This window comes from Eptatretus burgeri, chromosome 9 (assembly GCF_056783735.1).
Source record: "Eptatretus burgeri isolate ZD-2024b chromosome 9, Ebu_testis_v1, whole genome shotgun sequence".
Classification (NCBI taxonomy): domain Eukaryota; kingdom Metazoa; phylum Chordata; class Myxini; order Myxiniformes; family Myxinidae; genus Eptatretus; species Eptatretus burgeri.
Genome location: NC_140969.1, coordinates 36,912,952 through 36,928,553, shown reverse-complemented (window position 1 = coordinate 36,928,553; position 15,602 = coordinate 36,912,952). Strand labels below are relative to the sequence as shown.

The following is a 15,602-nucleotide window of genomic DNA, read 5'->3' as shown; positions in this document are numbered from 1 at the left end:
CTTTTAAAGATCAAGTAGTCGCATCAACGCGGACAATCACAGTCGTGCGTGCAATGCACAACGATGTGGGTACACACAAGATTCCATTTAATTGTAAAAGTTGATCCGTCAGTTTGGTGGTGGGCACGAGGGCAGGTATCCATGGGCAGGCAAAACGGTCTCGTGCCAAACATCGTAGTCAGGGGGTTTGCCATTGCAATCCGAGGTTGTATTTGGGGTAAGCATTTGGAATTTGGCCAGGGGTCTGGTGACGATCGCCTACAATTTGTGAAAGACACGATGGGATCTTTAAAGTTGACTGACAACCAATACCAGCAGGCGAGTCTCTGGGTTCACGTTCATCCGCCAAACCCCATTGTGCATCATCCTGCTTGTGAAACACCAGCGTGACAGTTTATAATCTGATCTGAATTTCGGAATTGAACTCAAATTAGCTCAAGGGCAAGTGGCTGTGATACTTAGTGCCTTGTATCCAGAGGTCCAAATGCATGACCTTTGACATATTTCCACAACGCCTGTTTCGGTGTGTGTGTGTGTGTGTGTGTGTGTGTGTGTGTGTGTGTGTGTGTGTGTGTGTGTGTGTGTGTGTGTGTGTGTGTGTGTGTGTACAAGTGTTGGGCTGACAGAATAGCTCAATGGTATAGCCTACTCGTCTCGGAGCTGTCTCGTCTCGCTTCTATTCCAGACCCAACTAGAAACTGTCAGCCTGGAGTTTCACAGGCAGGGAAATGCACCGATGATTCTGTCGGACGGGACCTTAAGCTGGAGAACAGTCTGCCAGCATCGGCTGCCGGTGGAGGTTAAAGATCTCATGACCCCTTGAAAATATCCCAAGCCATTGCGTGCAGGTGAAATTCAAAATTCCTCTCATAACTACCAGTAGGGCCTGCATAGGTTGCCTTCTCGCGGTGGCTCCCAAGGCACTCAAAGTGGGTGAAAAAGGGCAATCCATGGGGGTACAAAATTATGCCATCAACTGTGGTTCGTTTGTCATTCTTCAACCGACTTAACCAGTCCGACTGGCCCAGAATGACAAACATGAGTACAACACATATTGTACATTTGTGAGAGGGAGAACGAATTGAAAATACGACAGCAACAGCATTAGATGGTTGTTTCAGTAACGGAGAACAAACGTCATCAAATGTATTGCCAAATTGACTCCGTGTTAAGTGTGATAGCATTGTGGTGTACTCGTTTTTTTTCTTTCCATTTATTAACTTGCAATTAATAATGAACAGTCATGCTCTTCAAGCGATTCTAATCGCTTTCCAGGAAAAAAAAAATCAGAGATCATAAATTGTTGGCGAGAATTCAGAAGGAATTGTGAATGAGGCTGTAATTTTTTCCCATTTTGGCTGCTTTTTCCAGGTACCAACAAGTACTGAAAGGCCCAGCCATTGTGGTGGCCACTCCAGAAGATGTGCACCTCCCCAAAGTGATGCACTGTCATGCGCTGAGTGGGAGCTTTATTGGCGCCGGCCAACACGCCAAGCGCAGACGTGTGGACATCGGGGTGAAGCGAAGTCGATTGGGCATAACGAGAACCACGGACGTGAGGGCGGCACGGACGACGTTCGGCTCGAGGCTCAGAACCACACCCGAGTGTCGGCCTGGCTGTGCCGTGCAATTACTTGAGCACGACCAGGTGGCGATGACCCCTTTCGGAGACATGTCTGTGGGAGTACTGAGAAATCTCCTCAACAAAGGTGTTGGATTTGAGCAGGATGGATTTGGGGTGAGAGGGGGTGTTTATTCACAAATGTTGCAACCCAACGGAGCAGCTCAAGAGCATCCACAGCTACAGCATCAGCAGCTACAGCATCAGCAGCTACAGCATCAGCACCTTCAGCAGCTACAGCATGAGCAGCTACAGCATCAACAGCTACAGCATCAGCAAATAATGCTGCAGCAACACAGGTTGAGTGAGATGCCAAGCACACTATCTGCTCCGGGTGTCCTTCGCTGTGGTGGGGAGTCTAGTGATGAGGATATGTACAGCGATGGGTCAGGGGTCAGCAGACAAGAGCGATTATCACCTCAAGGGAGCAAATGCAGCACTACTGGAGATGGATTTAACATGCAAGCAAAACGCGCTCGTGTTGAGAACATCATCCGCAGCATGAATGCTCGCACAGAGGAGCATGGAACCACCAGTCCACGGGAGAACAAGCGCAAGCAGCGATTGCCACAACAGCAGATTGAGTCGCAGTTACGGGAACTGCAGGAGTTACAAGTTCAACAACAACAACATGATGAGGAGGAAGAAGAAATGGCAGGGGGAGATTGCAAGCAGCACTTAAAGAATGACGAGCGGAGACGCCTCAGAAAACAAATTGAGGAGATGCAGCAGCAGCTTGTGCGACTGCATCGTCGCTTCTCGTGTGCTTATGAGTCTGAAGAAGAAGTGTCTCTCAAGGGCTTTGTAGATGACATTAGAGTTAAAAAGCAAAGTGAGAGAAAGTTGGATGAGGAAGAAGATGAAGATAATGGTGAAGAATGCGGTGATGAGCATGAACATGAGGACATTGCGCAGCCTCAAGAACATGACGGTGATCGTGAAGCTTCAAAAGAACGACATGTGAAACAGTTAGAACCAGGTCAGTGTGAGGGCTCTGTTGTAAATGAAGAAGAACAAGAAGATGAGAAACAAGGAGACTTGGCTAGACCGGCAGAGAGGACTGGTTCATCAGTCAGAAGCTCCTCGACCATGTCGGAGCCTGGTACGACAAGGGAGGATAATACTAGACTCCAGAAGTTGGACGGTAAAGATGAGCCTCAGGAACGTGAAGAAGATGAAGAAGTGCAAACGCCGAGCCGTTCGGAGTTGGCACTCGCATTGAAGCATGAGCTAGCACGTGCTGTGGCACATGTGGTTGATGTGGTTGTAAAAACTTTCACACAGGATGAGAAAACATCAATTTCACAAACACAACAGCTTGGACAGAAGTCACAAGATAAGCTACGAAATAACCACCAACAGCAACATCTTTATCACCATCATTCGTATCGCCATCCCCTTTATTCACAACCTCATGTGCATCAGAATCACCACTACAATCCGCAACAGGAACAACACGAGAATCACCACCACAACCATCCTCAACAAGAACAACAGCAGAATCACCACCACCCAAACAAATTATTTTCAGCACCACCTTCTCAACGTCTTGCCTCAAATTCTCATTCTTCTCTGGGCCTTGAACCTCTCGGGCCACTACGTTTTGCCAGTTCTTCTGTCAGGGTAGAAAGTGCGGCAGGTCGCTCTCTGCACAGCTATGGTGAGCAGACATCTCGGTCTCCACAAGCACACTACGGTTTGGTCTCACCCGGACTCTCCACCGATCAGACAGAAGCGCTTCCATTGGTTGTGCGCAAAGGCACGCCACCTGGCACGGAGAGAATGACTGGTGGTAGTCCTTTGCCATATTGCTCTCAAGGTCTGCCAATTTCGCAGACCACGACCCATGGCATGGGTCTTGGGGTCCCTCTTGGCATGTCGAACCACTGTGCACCTCTCCCCCAACACCACCCCCTTCCCATCCCACAGATGGCTTACCTTCTGCACAGCAGCCTTGCTGCAGCTGCTGCAGCCGCAGCGGGTGCTGTTCCTGGTCTAGCCAGCTCTGGCATGGGTTCTTCGTGCCGAGACCATATCCCCCCACCGAAGCGCAGCACACCAGACATGTTGCGGGGCCGCACCAAGCTCCAACCGGCGCATCACTTGCAGCATTCAAGTACAATTCCTACATACAGTCGACGCTCCTGCACACCACCTCTCGCCCATGGCTCCACAGACTGCCTTTCTTTGGCAATGGTCAAGGCTGAGGCAACAGGAGAGATGTCTGAGACGGCAGAGCTCAATGTTTATTCAGCAGGTGTCATATCCTTGGCTCGCAATACGGTTGTTTCTTTAAATTGGTTTGGTTTTAATATCATATTTAGGAAAGGTAATGAAATTCCTTATTTGCACAAGCTGTTTTGGGGGAAATCTATGATCTTTAAAGGCCATGCATGAAACAGACGTACATCGCCAGCGAAGACACTCTCTTGACATGACACTGTCATATGCTTTTGTCAATACATTTTTGCAATCATTCCCGTAACTAAGATTATACGATATAACTACATGCTGAAACTCCACCGAGAGTGATTGTAGAATAATTGGTAAAAAGGAACAGAAGAATATGATATGTAAACGAAGGTATGTAAATACTGCATTAACTATTTACGCCATAGAGTGGTCCTGTTGTAGGTCAATATGCCATTTTGTCTTACAAAAAGAGTAGACCATTGTGTCCTGGTACACCAGACAAATCCTAAAACCCTATCCTAATCTGCAGAGGCACTGCATCAATGCCAGAGCTGCGCCACAGTAATGATGCAATTAACAGCCTTAATAATTGAATCAGTGCTCCAGAATGCATTTAACAAGATAGAATGTATATATGCATCATGCATTATATATTATGTACACAGTGTGTATGTATATATATATATATATATATATATATATATATATATATATATATATATATATATATATATATATATATATATATATATATCCGATCCAATGTACCATACTCTGTGATGCGGAGCATTGGTTCTGTCAAAACAGTTTGTAGGCCAGGCATCATGCTGGACTGCTGGACCGTTGGGCTGTTTGCCATCCTTCTCCCAGCTGTAGTTAGGGCAGGAATTTGGAACTTGTCCAGGGTGCTGGCGATTGCTCACCTACTCTTCAGAAGGGCACCATGGGATCTTTGTCATCTTCCAACTAATGCCCATCGGATGGCATGGCAGTTTAGCGTTCATCCAAGGTACGGCACACACATTGATGAATTTGCATTGAAATGCACATTGAATCGAGGGACTGCCTGTAAAATACTGGGATGACAGTTTATAGCTGCGTCAGGATTCAAACCCAGGCTAGACAGCTTAGAGGTGAGTGTGAGTAGCGCTTGGCCATCCTATCAGATGTGTGTATGTACACAAACACACATACACACATAATGTGTGTGTATCATTTTTGTCAAGGTGTGTCGTGAACTATTGTATCTTGTTCATATAACTTTCTGAATGATCCTCGTATTGAGAAAACCAGGTCAGCAGCGTCACGGACGGATGTTGTGGTGGCAAACGTTTAAGGAAGCGGCTGAGCTGGAGTGTGTAGTCGCGACAGCGAAGTCGTTTCAATGATGTCGTTACATGGAAGAACGTGTACCCTCCTTATTTACTCGAGTACTACTTTAATGAACTTTCTTTATGCCATTTAAAAGTACACAATTGATATTGCGATGACATTGCGTGAAATTGAGAGTGAGAAAAACATAGGTAATGCCAGGTGTGAATCATATATTCAGTTGCATGGTTGTGAGTAAGTCATCTTGAAGGCCGAAAGTGGTGCTCGGGAGGCGTGGGTCCAGCTGGGTGTGGTGAACATGCAATTCGAAAGCCCGCAGCATGGAACGTTCGCCGGGTGTGCATCAGCCGTTCCTAAAATATAGTGCGTGCTCTCATTCCGCAGTTATGACATCATGCTTACGCAATCAGGCACGCTCCGATGCTAATTTTCACTTTTAAATTTGAGCTATTTCGCAAGCTCAGATGACCAAAACCCTTTGTGACCTGCTTCAGCTTTAACTGTCTGACTCATATATATAGCCTGTGACATTGTTTTTATACTGTTGATGCAGCATTTATATATTTTTTTTATTTCAGACCTAAGATATATATCTTGTCGAAGATGGAAAGTAAGTCTTTTTTAAAAAAAAATTCACTTTGATTTGACTGTATTAGTAAGAAATCTGATTCAGGCCGGAGTTACACGCACCTGCAAAAGTTATCAGACACGATCTATTGAATGGACATGCAAGTCCTCTTCGATACAAGTTGTTTACGCTTTTCTGTGCTCACTTCAGCGTCACTTTTGTGTCCGCCGTGTCCTTACCTGAAGGGTCCATGATCCCTTTTTATTGGGCGCATGTACACAGTTCGTTAAACAATTTTCCATAATTGCTAATTACCTGAATTATTAATTAGATCACGCTCTAATTGGGCTCCTTGCTGCAGCTGTACTCATGAAAGGGGTCATCGATCGATATTTTCAATAGGATATTTGGAAATTTACTCGATAAAAGTGAACAGTTCTCAATGTTATAAGAGAGCCAGTAGGTGTTGTGTCAATATTCGTGTTTGATTCCAGAGCTTTTTGATCTGTGTTCGTGAAACCTCAGATGTGCGTTTTCACAAGCATCTGGGATAGCAAGCAACTAAGTCACTTAACCTTGACTGACTGCTTAGTTTTCTCATCGCTGGGTTATCCCTTATCACCTCTTTCAAGCCCCTTCCCATAGTGGTGATGTAATAATGGGGTCTATGTCATGTCTATATATTCATAGAATAATTGTGGTTTATTTTGCCTCTTGGTTTATTGACCCTTCTCAAACATGTGAATGTATCGAAATACTTTGCATGGCTCAATTACTGATTCGAAACTCCCAGTAGACGTTGAATCAGATGAAAGTGAGTAATGACAACCAAGTTTGGAGGATACACGACTAATGAAAACCCCAGCACAGTGGTTTAAAGAAAGCTTGGCACAACAACGGACATTGTGTAAGGACACACAGCGGATATAGGGAACTCGTAGAGCCGCGGATCAACTGCCACTGAAACCATTTACACGCACATGTGTAACCAGAGCCAAAGATGGCAATGAAGTTTGAATTTATTTTGATATGACCATACATCATGGTGTTTCACCACCACCTTGTGACTACATCAGTTGCTAAAGTACAAAGGCCAATGTTTTGTACCTTACTAGCTGATGCATATACCTACAAGGAAGTGAAACAATGTGATAGAATAACATGAAGGTTAACCTCCATGTTTGGCCTCAACCTTGCAATCATGTATCAATGGATGCATTTTTCTTCTTACGTATAGCAACTTGGCTGCCAGGTAGCTATCATTTTGTTGGGGCACGACTATGCCGCTGATGCTGTGCCCATATACCAGTACACTGGTATTCATTTCGCCAACCTCAGAAGGATGACAGGCTGAGTCAACCCCACCTGGTGTTAATTCAGCAGAAAACCATGCACACATTCAGGACCCTAAGATCCCAAGCCCACAACCCTAACAACTAAGCCAACACCAGGCTTAATGGATGCATAAAATAGGCTGCCATGAAATATACTGGCTATTCTGGTTGTCTTAATTTTCTTCTCATGGCAACTTCAAATGGACACGATATATATATATATATATATATATATCATACAAATTAATATGTACACAGCCTAACAAGAATAAGGAATTTAAAACAAGGGTGATTATTTTGTTTGAAAGTGAAAATTGTGCTTAAAGGACTATGTAGAAAGATGCATTGAAAAAGCTTTTTAATCAAGAATGCAGAAACCTTTGTTTTGGAATCATCACCCATTGAATTTTTAATTCAGGCCACAGTCTTACTGATCATTTGTTGCATTCTACATATCAGCATTCGTAAGTGGACACACGCCTACATGTAACGGCTTTCAAAATCAGATTTAGCAATGCTACTGAAAAATAAACGCTCAAGAATAACAGAAGGAAATTTCCAGAGTTCCTTCAATTGCTCTATAAGTAATTGCATTGTTCTGCGGACTATGGAAAGTAGACTCATGAAGGGTCAGATAAAGAACAAAGTTTCTTACAACAATACACAAGTAGTTTTCTGTGTAACCCACATGACTATATATTACCGTGCAGGTCAACCTGATTGGTACACTTCCCAGTTTTGTTTGTAGCCCCACCGCAATGCAGGCAACAGACTGCAGTTGGATTTGCTGAACATTTGATTGCATTTTTGTATGACCTAGAGCTCAAGATGCATGGTCTGCTGGGCGATAAGACGAAGCGAAATGTCATGGCAAAGCTGTCGCCCAATTTGTCCCGCCAACGCTTCTCCAAGCCTTCCAAGTGATGGAACGTGAATTTGTTCTCCTGTCTGTGGGTGAGACTTTCAACATGTGTTGTACTGACACTATAAAAAGATGGGCATTTGGCATCACCCTAAGTTTGACACCTTTTGGATATCTACCTTTGTAGTGAGAGACATTTATTGTTGATAGGTTTCTGCTTTCGAGCCACTGAAGCAGATGGCAAAATAGCCCACCCAAGTAAAACCCAAGTGCATAATCACACTCCGGCAGGCAGGACTAAGGGGGTGATAGACCACCGCCACCGCACTCACTACCCCAAAAGTGACTCATTTGTTCCAGGGTTCAAAAATCCTTTTTTCTTTTTTCCTTAAAGAAACCCAAAGTTCCGAGCACCTTCTTCTATGTGATCGGCAGTTGTTTCGAGGATGATGGCAAGTATTCTTAACATCTCGTTTATTCCTGTCATCTTTCACGTTGGGTTTTTCAGATAGGTCTGCAGAAGTTGCGTCAGTAAGGAACCTTACTCGGTATTGGCATTGAATTGACATTCTGTGCTCGAAACAGAGGTGGGAATTGTGTATAGATCTGAGTCCTTCAGATGAGCCATCCTTAAAATTAAAAACATCAAAAAAAAATCCTTTTTTCGATTCCATTAAGCATTTTATATCCATTGCCAGGTTTTTTTTTTAATTTTCTGGGTGTGTGCTGGTCAATTAGCCTGTCTTTGTTGTAATTAATTGCCTGGCGTGTTTATCCTTCATTCTATTATGCTGTCTCTCGAGACCCATAGGGCTGCAAGCAGGGCTAAAAGTTGATGATCCGTCCCATGAGATTGAGGGCCAGGTGCCATTTTGTTCCAGCCTCAGTGTTTCATTTCCTTTCTGAGCTTGGAGGGGCATCTTGCCAGAAGCAGCCAGTTTTTATTCTCCTCCTCGACAAAGGGCTGTTATTGTTGTAAAGATGAAAACAAAATAGTTTGAAATTTAAACACCAAGGTGTAATGATTTTATTTTAATTCGAGAAATAAAGGCCCACAGGGAATTAATTGTGTGAGGTCCCTTGTTGGTTCGAGCCCTATTGCATTCTTCTCAGGGTTCGCAAGGCTTTGAGGAGCTGCTGCGTGTTGCATATCAGGCTTTCTATGATGATAACTACCACGAGCATCGACAGGTCTCCTAGTTATGTGCATTGTGATGTTTGATCAATATCCTGAGCATGCAAGTTCGAGTTAATTCAAAATATAACTTGTGTGTGCATCCAGACTTTTTATGGAGGCTTCTATTTCACTCGAATGAAAAATATACTTTCCACGTGAATTTTTTTTAACCTCTTTTAATCCAACTAGAAGGCACTTCCGTGCCAGCAAATTTCTTCGCTATATACTCCTGGTACTCCAGATAAATACTTGTCATCTCTCTTAATGGTTTTATTATCTCATCCTTGTACCGTTCACTGTCGATGAAATCATAAACATCCTACATCACGAGTAGAATAGTGTAGTCCATAGGAACTAGCAAAACATGCTGTTTTCTTCCACTTTTAAGCACTTTCCCTTGTGTCCCATGTAAATTTCATTCAATTGATCTTCCATCTTTGCATTTATACCCAGGTAGTCAACGATACTAGATCAAATATGGCTATAACCGTCGGTACAGCTGGCATGATGTCTATCCTCAGTTGGTCTGGCATCGTTAGTTACATGGGTAGTGTAGTGAACTGGAGGGAAATGATTTCTTAAATCATAATACGATACTGCACTCGACTCATAACTCATTCATATCCTTATATAGTTCAGCAAACTCACATTCTCACAAAATAACTTGTTTTAAAATATGGAATCAGTTAAAATCTGCCTTGTGATGTCATTGTATCCGTCGAGTTGAGGAGCTACATTGTTGGTAGTAAAGTCCACAAGGAAGAAGTGGAATGAGTTTTATGGACGACTCCACAGTACCCTTGTTGCCATCCCTGAAAATAAGGCCAGGCTGTCTCTCGGTCAGATTTGGACAGATGGTGTGAAAATGGTTAATGCCTGTTAATTTCTGGCTGCCTAGGCAAGGGAGCATTAGTTTGTCCACAGCAGAGTCTATATATGAATCGAGAAGGTTTGTGTCAGTCTATGTGGTGTTGAGAAATCGTGGACATTCAAAACGAGGAGCTTCCGCATTTTGCTAACCATTTTCTGGTAGTAATATCTATCAAGATTGTCTTCAGTTAACAGCACAGATTGCAGTCAGAGAAATATTTGCTCATGAAAGGGTGAGGGTTATTGTGACCCAGCACGACCACAACAGATATAGGAGGTACACCACGGTGTACTCGTGGCAGAAACATGACCAGACACATGTCACTTGCTCCTTGGAAAGTTTGCCATCGCCAACGCCAGGGAAATTCCAGTTCCTACTCTGTTCCATATGCTAGTCAGACACGGTTGTTAAAACACCCACGTTCCTTGCATCACGGGGTGAGGTTTAGATTGTCTGATCCAGGAACTATCCCAAACCTGTAAGTTCTGGCTACAGCTGACTTCACCACCGGACTTTGCCACTTGCTCTGGTAAAGTAAGACTTGATGACGTAAAGAGTCAAGTCTTTTCATCAACCGCATGTGTTATTCTTAATCGGCATTTATTACCATTTATTCTTCCATTACAGATTTTGAGTAGTCATAAGTTTCTGGACAAATTGTTTCTGGAATCAAAGATTAGGGTTTTACACGAGAAACGTTATTAAACATTTTTTCCAATTTAATTGTTACACTCGACTTGCTTAATAATGCTACCTGGAACAACCGAGTGAAAACATTCAGTTCATTGGTTTTTCTTATTTGATTTGCCCTTATATTATTTCTCTCCTCATTTACATAACTCCTTCATTACCCTGCACAATCCTTCAAATGTCCATCTGTTATTGTTGTATGTTTTGTGAAGCTGTGGTTCGAGCAATATCTCAGCAAAAGAATGGGTGTGTTAATATCGGCAGAATGTCTTAGTGACATTAAGCATTACCAGGGGCATCGCTGGGCACTGACCCATGGGGCACTTACCCCAAATGTTTTCTTTTGTTTGCTGTGCCCCAAATCTATTTTAACCCCTTGACTATGATAGGCCACCTTAAAATGATTCGTCTATTTTTTTTTCTACATGTACCATGATGCTAAATGTTTTATTGGGGGGTGGAGGGATCTGAAGTATGAGGGGCCTGGGTCCTGAATCTTTTTTGAAGCTCATGATGTCTCTGAGCATTGCTTGAAAAAGGTTACTCACTCGAAAATGGTACGTGCTGCTTCCTTGCTTGATCCTCAGCATTTAAAAAAAAAGGATAGAGTATGGACAACCAACCATGGATTGCAACCATTGGGCAGGTTTAAAATGAGATACCATGTAGAAAGGGTGAAAGAAGAGTGTAGAACATGTTTCTTTCACCCTTTCTACATGGTATCTCATTTTAAACCTGCCCAATGGTTGCAATCCATGGTTGGTTGTCCATGCTCTATCCTTTTTTTTTAAATGCTGAGGATCAAGCAAGGAAGCAGCACGTACCATTTTTATAGTCTTTGGTATGACTTGGCCGGCCAGGCTTCGAACCACCGACCTCCCAGACTCAACGGATGCTCTAACCATTACACCACTTAGTCTGGTCAATTATAAGACAATTCGTTAGGAAATTAGAGCAATTGTTTCCTGCTGGCCACAGAAGAGAGATTTTTTCACATTCAGTATTCGTCATTACAACAGCCATCTTTAGGACAGGAAATGATGATGGTGATATGTTCATGGCATGTATCGGGCAATAATTCAGCTTCTAGAAGTCAGTATTAAGTAGAAAACAAAAATAAACCCTTTCTAATAGTTTTCTACCCTATATTTAAGAGACCCTCAAATATATCCTGGGCTAGCAGTTTTTGAGCATCAATCATTGCTTCGAGGAAGTGAGAAGTTTTGAATGTTGTATTATACCGAATGAGTGATACAATTTTTTTTGGAATTTTCTTTTTAAAATCCTTCTTTGTTTGCATGCCGAGCTCGGTGACAGATGTCATGATTTATTTCCAAAATACAATGGGCATAAGCATCTTGAGAGCAGACAAAAGCAGGGATAGAAGCAAAGTGGGTCCGTGCTTTACGATGCCTCATCATGTATGCAAATGCTGAGCTTTCCGCAAAAAAAGAAAAAAATGCAAAAATCTACACTAACCTGCATCGTGCTGATAAAGATACAATAGCAAATGCTACTTAAGGTTTACAACGGCAGTACAATGACTCTCGTTGGTTCTTTGTTCTTCTCATTATTTGCACGAAGCAGTATTCAAATGCTTTAATGTGGCGTAGCAGCATTCAGATAGGCAGCGGACTCTGGGACAGACGCTCGAGCGATGCACCAGCCTGTGTGAGCCGGACGATTCCTTCTGATTTGAGTCGCCACGACCATTCAACATGGACGCGACCTGCCAACTGAAGCGGCCACGGTGGTTTACTGCTTCAGTAATCACGCCTACACTACCGGAGATGAAAAACAGTGGTCATATCATAAAGTTATCGGCTTCACTTTCTGTACTTCACTTTTGACTCTATTTATTTGGTATGGTGTAATGTCGAAAATGCCGCTGCATCGTACATTGCACCCCAAAAGATTTCTTAAAACAGAACCACCGTCTTAGTGTTCGTGTGAAGTGCATTCGGTTGCTTGCCTTGTTTGGTGAACATGCTTTGTTTGGGATCTGAAATTGCCTTCAGCACTAGAAAAAGAAAAAAAAAAAGGAAAAGGGAAGTTATGAGCTACTTATTGCGCATTGGTTATTCATGTAAGTGAAGGTAGCACTGAGTCACGTATGAAACACTAACTAAAGGTGAAAAGAAAGTGCAACTAGTGAGAGATGTTGCCACTCTTAAAACTTTTCCACCCATGGTGTAATCCTTATCTGGACGCGGTTGCTCGGGTTGAGCTTCGGATTGACGTGACTTACATCTTGTCTGCCTTGACTATTCATACAACATTCAGGATGGACTGACACCCACGCATCTAAAGAAAGCGAAGCTCATCTTCTTCTTCACACGCTACCCGAGTTCCACCATGCTCAAAGTATACTTCCCTGACGTAAAGGTACGTCTTGGCAAAATCTACAGTGCTTGAATAAACTGCCATTATGCTTGTTTTAACTGTTAAAAAGTGACGTCTTCTTTCAGCTTCACATTACGTTGGAGCTTTTCGAGATGAAGGCCAGTTTATAGATTAACTTTGAAGTAGAGAAAACAGTTGTTCAGTTAGACATGAAAGGTAAAATTGTTGTAAAAGGAATGTTTAAAGGTTTGGTCAATGCCTGGTTAAAAAAAAAAACCTTAACAAGGATGCAAGTTCTCATTGAGGACACATCACCTAACCACACCTTAAAATGAGACATGTAGATTATATGAATAATTAAATTAATATGTACAGTAGGTGGTGGAGATTGTAAAGTATATATTAATAAGTAATGAATTCAAGGTGGAATGTTGGTTGTACAATGGTAAAAGTTATATAAGTGAGTGAATAAATAAAGGTGGTATGTTGGTAGCGGTGAAGTGTATATAAATATATAATTAATTCAAGGTGGTATGTCCGTAGTGAATATGGTAAAGTGTGTATAAATAAATAATGGTTCGTCAAACTATATACCAGCTTGTACTATTCTCTCCCATAAAAGTTTTTTTTTTTTTTTTTTAATCCTCAAAATTTCAAATTGGCTCTGATCCCCAAATCATTTCACGTGCCTCGCCCAGATATTATTGCACACATATGCTGGATATGAAAGAAAAGCAGAGTCATTATATAGTACAGGCTCTGGACGGACAAACGAACTGATAGTACTCGTAGTATAAACCCCCAGATGGTGGCTGATCGGGAGCTAAAAATCAGTTTCATAAAAGAAAAATTATTCAGGATTAAAAAAAACAGATAATTATTAGATCCGGTTATTATCTAATATTTTCATCTGACATCCTCATACGAAGAGACATGCCATCAAGCAGCAGATGTGACTTCGTGAATCTCTCACTAATTTCCGTTGAGGGTGACGTGTCTTGCCATATATCGAGGCTCAAGGGCTGGCAAGCTCAAGTTTTCATGCTTTCTTCTCTGAATTTATTTTCCATTCTGTGATTTTTTCTCGTCTTTCATGAATGAGTATTCAAACTGTTACATGAGCTCTATTTTTGAAATACAATGGGTTTGTGGGATTGACAAAGTGAACTCATGAACGCTGATTATTATTACCTCGCAGGGGCCTGTGGAACATTCGTGCAATGTAAAATGTGTCTTCAAGCCCTCAACTATCCCCCACCCCCCCTCCCAACCCCAAGTCCTCACCCTCCTCCCTCCCAACCATGACGTCGATCCTCTCCCCATTCCAAGCCTTCAAACCCCCTCCCCACCACAAGGCCACAACACCCCCCCCCTAAGCCTCAAACGTACCCTCTCAATTCTGTCCCATCTTTGATCTCCCCTTTCTCCAACCCAAGTCCTCAACCAGTGCCTCCCAATGCCAAGTCCTCACCCCCCCCCCTTGCCAACCCAAAGGCATCAATTCCCTCCCCACTTCAAATGTTCAATCCCCCTCCCCAACCCCCTCCCACCCTCAATGCAAGTCCTCAACCTTCCAACTCTGTTTCACCTTTGCTTCACCCCCCCCAGTCTCTACTCTGTTTTCCCATCCTCACCCTCTTCCCACTCACGAAAGCAAACGGGCATTCCCACATCAAAACTGCAGAATATTTAATGCTTTCCCCCTGCCCTATCATGCTCTCACCGACTTCACAGAAACTGCGATTGAAACAGCTGAAACATGTCATAGCTCATCATTGTCGCCTGTCCAACTCACAATCACGTGAGATATGCAGAAAACGTGTGACCATGAGCAGGTTAATTGTGCCAATAAACACACAAAAACAATTATCTTCTTCCTGATGCATGTATACACATCATTAAAAGTAAATAAAGATCTTTACAATAACATGGGTTTCGGCCCTACTTGAGAGAATGTCACATAGTTATTCAGGTGGTGTAAAAGGCAATAGACCGCTGCCTCAGTCGGTCGCTGAGACCTATCTTCACAAGGTCTGTACCACCTATCGGCATCCTTTTTACTGTCGCTTTGATCGTTTTACACTGAAGTCAAAACGTATAGGGAGGGCATGGCGATTGTGAATATGAGAGCTCCGAAGATGTCTGGCTTTGCATAGCAGTAAGCAGAAACATGGTGGCCATCTGATGTTTTTTTTTTTTTCATTAGGTTGAAATTGTGGGTTGAGTCAGGCAAGCTGTCCAACCAATGGGTGGAATAAGAAAATGGACGGACTAATAAACCTATTATTATATAGCTACATCACAAAGATCATATGAATGCTGGTTCGTCAAGAACTCAAGACCCTTTTTCATGTTGTCGGCTTGGTATTTACGAGGGCGTTCAAAATGGTATACCGACTAGATACTCAAATACTTTATGACGTATCAATGTCTTTTTGTTAATTTTTGAAAATATAAAAACATAATTTGTCAGAAAATATATCTTTATATCCTGAATTTTTATTTATACATTCATGTCGTTATTCCTTTTTTTAAAGTTTCTCAGACTATTGTATGTTCTGTATATCTATCGTGGAACATTTTGAATGCTCTACCTACAGTATGTTTATTA

The 15,602-nt window shown here is 42.6% G+C and overlaps 1 protein-coding gene across 3 annotated transcripts in view; it reads left to right on the top strand.

The window, feature by feature from the left end:
• LOC147019912 (uncharacterized) overlaps positions 1–15,602 on the top strand; it is an 86,208-nt gene that overhangs the window by 21,472 nt on the left and 49,134 nt on the right. For 2 of the 3 annotated variants that reach the window (XM_085894753.1, XM_085894751.1), the window contains exons 2-3: positions 1,372–3,884; positions 12,924–13,033. In XM_085894753.1, the coding sequence (XP_085750879.1) occupies positions 1,442–3,884; positions 12,924–13,033 (2,553 nt within the window). In that variant the 5' untranslated portion in view covers positions 1,372–1,441. Of the gene's footprint in view, positions 1–669; positions 849–1,371; positions 3,885–12,923; positions 13,034–15,602 lie in introns of those variants that run through there. The other variant, XM_085894752.1, reaches the window with a different exon arrangement.